The 8,714-nt window shown below is 35.0% G+C and overlaps 1 protein-coding gene across 5 annotated transcripts in view; it reads left to right on the forward strand.

The window, feature by feature from the left end:
* The window catches only part of CLEC1B (C-type lectin domain family 1 member B), a 28,664-nt gene extending 24,567 nt beyond the window's left edge, over positions 1 to 4,097 (forward strand). For all 5 annotated transcript variants that reach the window (XM_032347242.1, XM_032347244.1, XM_032347243.1 and 2 more), the window contains 3 exons: positions 1,108 to 1,259; positions 2,709 to 2,830; positions 3,501 to 4,097. In XM_032347242.1, the coding sequence (XP_032203133.1) occupies positions 1,108 to 1,259; positions 2,709 to 2,830; positions 3,501 to 3,633 (407 nt within the window). In that variant the 3' untranslated portion in view covers positions 3,634 to 4,097. The remainder of the gene's footprint in view (positions 1 to 1,107; positions 1,260 to 2,708; positions 2,831 to 3,500) is intronic.
* The last annotated feature ends 4,617 nt before the right edge of the window (positions 4,098 to 8,714 follow it).

Consider the following 8,714-nt stretch of genomic DNA (forward strand, 5'->3'; position numbering starts at 1 on the left):
TAAATTATCACCAATAAGAGAGCTCAAAACACCACCTCCTGGCTGAAATTTAGTCAAATAAATGTTTACAGAATCACTGGGTGCCTAACAGTGTTTTTAAATATAACAGGCTTTGGCAAGCATGAGTTACCCCTCCCTCTGAGCCATTAACCTTAAGACAATGGTAATAACCATTTTGGGGAACTATAAATCTAATATGTCCTCCAAAATTTCAGCTGCTTTTGTCAACACCAGTCTTGCTGTAACACTAGTCAAGACATTGATTAGCATAGATTACAAACAAAAGATATTGAGAAGCTTTAAATAACTCAACTGTTGGGCCCTGGACACTGATAAAAAAAACTATTTGTGACCTTAAGTAGAAGGCCTTTCTGTCGAAACTAGAGTTCTGGAAATTTCAGTGTCTTTCCCTCTGTGCAAGAAACACTTGGTCAAGTTCTTGCTTTTTAGTCCCCCTTTTATAGTCTTGAGCACAATTCTTTTGTGAATACCTTCTTTCTTAAGACAGCTTTCATAAAACTGATTAAACAATATGGCTTACTTCTAAGTTACATCCAAGTCCTGAAAGAGTTTATTGGTCACTTATGATTTTCTTCAATTTTCCTCACCCACATATTTTCAAATCAGTCCTGAAAGTACACTGTTTGTCCTGTCCTTTCTATAGGAAACATTTTCATGTTTAACTCTCAGAATTTACACATCAACTTGAAACTTATTATCAGCTTGCCTAGTGGTCCAGTATATATTCCAACTAAATTGGGCCAGTAAGAGTAACAGACATGAAACAATAAGAAATAATGAAGACTATACATAACATAAGCTTAAAGAGGGGAAAGATTTATAAAAAATAGAATAATCAGCTCAATTGTATAGAAGAGAAGCCATTTGGGATAAGATATTCTGAAATTAATTTTATCTTAAACTAATTCTTACAGACCTATTGCAGTTGGAAATATATAAATCTTCCCATGGTAAGGACCAACTTATCTGACCCATTTGGTTACAATGTTCACCTTCACTGGGGGTGAGACAAAGGTTTCCTTTGAGGAGATGCACTATTAATATTTTTATAATAACTTTAATAAAGTAAAATGTTTCTATTCAAAGCCCATAACTGCAACCCTTGTCCAGACAACTGGATTCAGAATGGAGGAAGTTGTTACCGTGTCTTTGAAAACTGGAAATTTTGGCACACCAGTAAAGAGGACTGTTTGAAGGAGGGTTCTAATCTTCTACAAATAGACAGCAAAGAAGAAATGGTAAGCACCCTCTTATGGTTTCATATCATTCTGAAAATACCCTGATACACATTAAAAGAAAGGGCTGATTCTAATTAGACATAATTTCTTAATATTCTGTAACAAAACTATATTTAATATATATTATAAGGGTTTAAAAGAGACAAAGTAGGAATTACCGAGGTTTGTTTTCCTTTAATTGGACAAACAAACATACAGGAAATTATCCAGATTAAGGGAAATATATTAGTTGTAAGTCCCTTTTTAATGTATATATTAGTTGTATGTCCCTTTTTAATGAAAAAGGAGAAAACCATTTTGTTCCTTGTTAATCCACTCTAAGATATACATATATTATAATTTTGTATATGTTTCAAATTTGTTATTTTCAGCGCTGTAGGGAAGGGTAACAACCATTAAATTTTGTTATTAAAAGAAAAGCAGAAGTATAGAAAGGGAAGTGATGTCATGAAATGGTGAGGTCTATAAGAATAAGCATTTGGTAAACGAAATGTTTAATTGACATTACGTCTACTTTACTAACATCTTAACAAGCAAAAAGAGTTTTCCTGAAATCATTTTACCCCTAAATGTGTGAGAAATAGAAAATACAGTTACACATTTCTGGCCCTATTAAAAATGTATGCTTGCTATACTCAATAATTAAAGTTCATTTTTCAAAAAAATAATTACAGAACAATTTAAGGGCACATTAAGGGGGCACCTGGAAGGCTCAGTGGGTTAAGCCTCTGCCTTTGGCTGAGGTCATGATCTCAGGGTCCTGGGATCAAGCCCGTCATCGGGCTCTCTGCTCAGCAGGGAGCCTACTTCCCTCTCTCTGCCTGCCTCTCTGCCTTCTTGTGATCTCTGTCTGTCAAATAAATAAATAAAAGTCTTTAAGGGTAAGTTAAGGATATGCAGTAAACCAAGGCAACTTGGACTTACAATAATTATAGGTTTATACTATTTTTTCTGTGCAAATTTGGTGACAAAAGGCAATAATTTTTCTTTTTTTTTTTTTTTTTTTAGAGGAGCAATAATGTTTTTTTCTGACAAAATACGCCTATAGTTAATTTGCCTCTGGAATATCCTAAACTATTTCTCATATTGAAATATACTGGGAAAAAATGATCTATGTGGTCTATGATGTCAAGGATGTTTTTACTTTTCCTGATAATGAGTTTCAGTATAACACCTTGTTTTGACATATATTATCTGCCAAACTCTGACTCTGTTAAGATTATTTTAATACCAGATGCCTATTTTCTGTATAGTCCTTAATACCACACCTATTAGATGGCAATTAAAAAAAAGTCTATAAAAGGTATCACTTCTTTTAAAACCCTCTGTCTTGGTCTCCACCTCTCAAGTTCCCATTTCTGTCTGTCTAGGCAAAATGCCACACTTTATATTTCATGATAGTTTGCTGTTGTTTTCCCCTCAGTTCACTGTTAGGTCTGTTTCCTCTAGGACTTTATCACTGACAGCCTGAGTAATGTCAAGAAAGGCTATGATTACTGGGTGGAGCTACCTCATGATGGACTCAGCAGACCGGGGCTTTGGAAAGATGGCTCCCCTCCTTCACCTTCCCTGTAAGTGTCTGAGAGAAATAGTACCAGAAAAAGAAGAAACATGAGGGAATTCCAAATTTTATTTTATTTTATACCTCAGATTTTCTCCAAAAGACATAGTCAGCATGATAATTACACAGGCTTTTGATTGCTATCAAACCTGAGGCTTCCAAGTCCTTCTACTCCTTGGCCATGCTGCCATAAAACTCTAGCACATTCCCATCAAAACCTGAGAATCTGAATGAACAGTATAATTATCACAGATGTTTCCTGTGTATTATTTAATGGCTAGTGAGTGCTCAGGGAAAGAAATTGTCGTAAGTATTAAGACATTTCCTTATTAAGCTTTTTACTTTTATTTATTTATTTTTCCCTAGTAAGAGTCTTAGATGGAGCTAGGGAGATTAGTGAACAGAATTAGGTGCTTTCGTATTTTGAGAATTAAGTCAGTAAAGAGATCCTAAGTTAGAGCCTATTTTTGTGGATCTATTTCCTTTAATATGAGGGGTTTTTTTATGTTAACATTTTTATTGAGCAAAAACATCTCTATTACTGAAGAAGGAGGGTGCCACAGGAGGGTACCATATTAAAACAAAACGAAACAAAAAGCTACCCACCTCTCATCATTACCCACAAGAACAACACTGTAAGCCCCCTACCTAATGTCAGATTCACTGACTTGCTTCTCCAGATCGCCAGTACAGACTCTCCAATCAACTGACCAGCTCTGTGGATATCTCAAGGACAAGTTCCTTTCTTCCACTAACTGCAGCAATTGGAAATATTTTATCTGTGAGAAGTATGTGTTAAGATCCTCTATCTGAAAGAAATTGTACCAAGAGAAATCTATTATGATAGTTATGTTGAACAGGACATTGGAAAACCTGCCACAAAATTCCATAAAGCAGATGCAGAAGTGAACCTAGATGTGGGCTATGATAACATTTTCCTGGGACTCAAAACCTATCTCTATACTTACACTTGTCAATTTTCTTCAATACTTCAATTGACATTGTTTAAATTGCCAAGAATAGAACCGATTTATAGCTTCAAAGGACAAAATCCTGAAAGGTTGAGAACAAACTGAAGAAAAATAATTTCTTTGTGCTTTCTTTCTTTCCTTTTTTCTTTCTTTTTTTCCCCTAATCTAGAATGACTATAAACTCCACACAAAAACCTATAAGCCACTGGGGGGTGGAAATGTATTTCTAGCTGACTGGTTTTTCTTTTTTCTTTTCTTCCTTTTCTTTACTTTCTTTTCTTTTCTTTTCTTTTCTTTTCTTTTCTTTTCTTTTCTTTTCTCTTCTTCTTCTTCTTCTTCTTCTTCTTCTTCTTCTTCTTCTTCTTATTTTTTGGATGTTATTCTTTTCTTTTTAAATAAATAAATAAATGTGAAAAATGTGGTCTTTTAAAATCTCTACCTGACAGATTTTCTATACATTTTCTGTTATCCATCTGGTAGGATGGTCAGACAGAGAGATGGATTTTCAAATTAGAAGGAAGACAGGCAGCTCTCTGCTGCTAGTAAGACAATACCTTTTTAGGACTGCGGAATTCTACTGGACACGTGAACCACCAACTCTTCATATAAGTGGAAGGAATAGCCAGGCTGCCAATACCAGTGCATCTCCAGCAAAAGACAGCTGTGAACTCTCTTCCTCCCTCTCACTAACCACCCTCACCACTCACAAATCAAAGGGCTCAGGTTGGGACTCTCAAGGTTAACACTCTAGCACTTTATTTCTTAGTTTTTAATTTTAATTCAAGCATAATTAACACACAGCATGATATTAGTTTCAGGTGTACAATATAATGATTCAACAATTCCATACATCCCCCAGTGCTCATCACAAGTACCCTCCTTAATTTCCATCATCCATTTCACCCATTCCCCTTACCTACCTCCCCTCTGGTAACCATCAGTTTGTTCTCTGTAGTTAAGTGTGTTTCTCGGTTTGTTTCTCCTTTTGTTTTTTCCTTTGCTTGTTTGCTCATGAAATTCCACATATGAGCTAGATCATATAGTATTTGTCTTTCTCTGACTTGTTTCACTCAGCATTATTCTCTTTAGTTCCATCTGTGTCGTTGCAAATGGCAGGATTTCATTCTTTTTTATGGCTGAGTAATATTCCAATGTGTAGTGCGTAGTGTGTGTATGTGTGTGCACGTGCATACGCGTGCGGGCGTGTATCACCTCTCCATCCATTTATAATTGATGGACATTTGGGCTGTCTCAATATCTTGGTTATAGTAAATAATGCTGTAGTAAATAGGGGTGCATGTAACACTTTGAATTAATGTTTTTGTATTTTGGGGGTAAATATCCGGTAATGTGATTACTGGATTGCAGGGTATTTCCATTTTTAAAGGTTCTGAGGAATGTCCATACTCTTTTCCATGGTGGCTGTGCCAGTGTGCATTCCCACCAACACGCAAGGGTTCTTTTTTCTCCACATCCTCACTAATGTTTGTTGTTTCTTGCTTGTTGTTTCTTGAGTTTTTTTTTTTTTTATTTTAGCCATTCTGACAGGGGTGAAGTGATATCTCATTGTGATTTGGTTTGCATTTCCCTGGTGATGAGTGATGTTGAACACCTTTGCATGTGTCTGTTGGCCGTCTGGATGTCTTTTTTTGAGAAGTGACACTGCAACACTTGCAACTATATCTCAATTTCTTCATTGTAAAATAATAATAGAATTTATTTCAAAATATTGTTTGAAGATTAATGTATGAATATATGTTAATAGCTAATAGTGCCTTCTTAGTGTTTGATGCTCTATCAGTGCTCACTTCTATTATCTGGAGTAAATCACCAGTCATCTCTAGGCATCTAGAGATGTAGACCAGATAAAAATGACCCTTTTTCCTGCTCATGTTACAGGAATATTGAGAAGGTAAAACTTAAATGTAAAATGTCAGCAACTGTCTAGACAGAATATCTGTTTTAAAGTTAATGAATCTCCTCAAATGAAGTTATAGACAATCTGTCTCTTAGGTCTGAAGGCTCCTTGGACATAGATTAGCTTTTCCCAAGAGACAGGAGATATGAAAATATCTTACGATCCACAAGAAGAAAAATTCACTAATTATTATTATATTACTTTTCTACCACTTACCATCCTTAGAATAACTTACTACATGGTAAATTCTCATTCAATACCTGTTAAATTCAATATAATTTTATTTAATCTTTTGATTCTTCACAAGGAGTAGTTGAACTACATTGGAGTCTCATCTTTCTTTTTGATAAAGGACACCACTAAAATAAAGTAAAATAAAACCCAACTCATGGAGATAGTGGAAATCATTTAAATGAACCCAGAAGTCTATTTTAAAAAGGTGACCTTTGAAGGATTAGGTCCTTTAAGGGTGGGAAGGGCATGTTTTCGTGTTTTTATTTTTGTTTTAATTTACCTTTGACCTAGAGTTTAAATAGTGGGCCTTTCAGTAAAAGGGATTTTTCTAATTTTCTGCTGAACCTAGAGAAAGAAAACAGCATGGAAAACAGTATAAGTTGAGTCTTGTGTTTGGTTTTCACAGCTGACAGCTGGCAGCTGAATGTAATAACTTGGAATGAAGGAGAAACAATAGCAATTTTTAGTAGTAAAGACTGTTTGTCTTCAAGATTCTTCAGAGTATTGTCATGGGACTATGTTTAGAGAAAGGATAGGAAGCATTTAATAACTCTTTTAAGAAAAAGTACAATGAAGCAAAAGGCAAACATCCTTTGATTGATGTCATCCCATCAATATGTGATGTAGTCTCTGCAGGTCAGAATCTTATCCACAGTGCAGCTGCCATAAAACTCCTACAAATCTCCTCTGTGGCAATGAGTGGTAGATTTTTTTTTTTCCTGCAGGTTGCTTTTGGTCCAAAATATCAAGATCTTTTTCTAGCCACTGGTAAGACATTGGGCCTTAGCACGGGGATGACAAGTTTTAGTTCTTGGTCTCACCAATAATAAATTGGAAAATTTTGACCCATTTCACTGAGATCCAAGACAGCTTTAAAAGGGGGGGAGAAGGGGGGCCTGGGTGGCTCAGTGGGTTAAGGCCTCTGGTCTCGGGGTCCTGGGATTGAGCCCCACATTGGACTCTCTGCTCAGCAGGGAACCTGCTTCCCTCTCTCTCTGCCTACCTCTCTGCCTACCTGTGATCTCTCTCTCTGTCAAATAAATAAAATCTTTAAAAAAGGAGGGGGGAAGGGGAAAGGAAACAGAAAACTCTGTCCTACCAGTGTGAAGAAGTTTTTTTTTTTTTTTTGCTACAGTTAAACTACAGTTAAGTGTGTAAAAAAGAAAAACATTATAAAAGTAATATTGATAGAATAATAATATTATTAGATCCTAAAAATCTGTACATCCTATGGACTTGTAAAAAAGTTACATATACCTTAAATCAGATTATGATGTTTTCCATATTCTTTAAAAATGAGAGAATCCCTTTACAAAGTATTTGACTTTCCAAATATTAAGGCCGAAATTGAGGCAATCTACTAGCTCTTCTACCTATTTTAAAATCGCTTCTGTCCCCAAAGTAAGATCTCCCCTTATACGTCTCACACTTCCTGCTATTGCAGAAAGTTTCCTGTTTCCTGTTGATAAGTTTCAAGAGCTAGTTCAATATCCTCAGGAAAAGAAATAGCTCATTGTGTACCCTAGGGAACTCAGATCTACCAGGAAAGGCTATGTTCCTCATGTGACTTTTCCTGAAATTTCTTCATAATTACCTAAACACACAAGAGCCTGGAAGAGAAAACTTCTTCTCAAGCCAAAAATTAATTCATGGGGCACTACACTCTGATTCTCCATGGAAAAATGTTCTCAGCAAATCATGTCCTCATTATATCCTATTCCTAAATTTTAAAAAGTTTATAGAGAAAATGTTGTGCCATACGAGTCTTCTGTTTTTGGAGTATTGGCTCACATTGTGATTAGCGTTGTGAGTTTTGTTATACAGATGATGGGACTGAGGACAAAGATGGAGAAAAACGAGGTCAAGAATAGTAAAAACATCAAACAAATTCTATTTTTTCCCCTTGTCATCCAATCTGCCCTAGACTGCACTTATATAGAATGCCAGGGGTCAACACAATGTGTGTCATGTCACTATTTACAACTTAGTCCACAAAGTCATTTGACTTTCCTCCGGTTAACCACATTTTCTTCCTGTTGTAACAAGACTTAAATTACATTTAACTGCTTAGCTGAAGTCCTCATCCACACTTCCTTTTACATCCTTATTATATTAACTTGCATCCATTAAATATCTGTACTGATTATAGAAAATATTTGGTAATATCCACAGCCTTCCAATGTAAGTGCCTCTTTACAATTTACTAAAGAATACAGGTCTCTAAAAAAGGGGTTGTTTTTGTTTGTTTGTGTTCCCCTATTAAAAAAAACTACTAAATCCTTTTTTTTACATATTTTTAATATCTTTTACATTTTATATTGCAATTTGGATTATAAAACTAATTTCACATTTACTTCATTTCAGCTAACAACAGCACCATGAGAAAATTATAAACATTTACACTTTATACTTAATGAAATAAGCTTAGTGAAATAAAATGATTCACCCAATAATAGATCAAAACATGAGATTTAAAAATCTTATTTTATAACCACAAAGACAGTCTTTCTGCATGACATAATGAATCAACACAAAATCTGTTCAGCACTGAAGAAATTTCATAATCAACAGAAACTCAAAAAGAAAATCCATAAGGAAGAAATGTGCAAGTAGTGATTGCTAAGTAACACAGTCTTATGAAAATGAATACAGAAATGTTCTTATCATATGTTTGCTAACTTAATGTCATTTCACCGTGTGATAGGTGTTTACTGAAAATAAAACCGAAGCACCCTAGTTTTCATTGCTGAAAAATAAAGATTTATACTAGA

This window comes from Mustela erminea, chromosome 6 (assembly GCF_009829155.1).
Source record: "Mustela erminea isolate mMusErm1 chromosome 6, mMusErm1.Pri, whole genome shotgun sequence".
Lineage (NCBI taxonomy): Eukaryota > Metazoa > Chordata > Mammalia > Carnivora > Mustelidae > Mustela > Mustela erminea.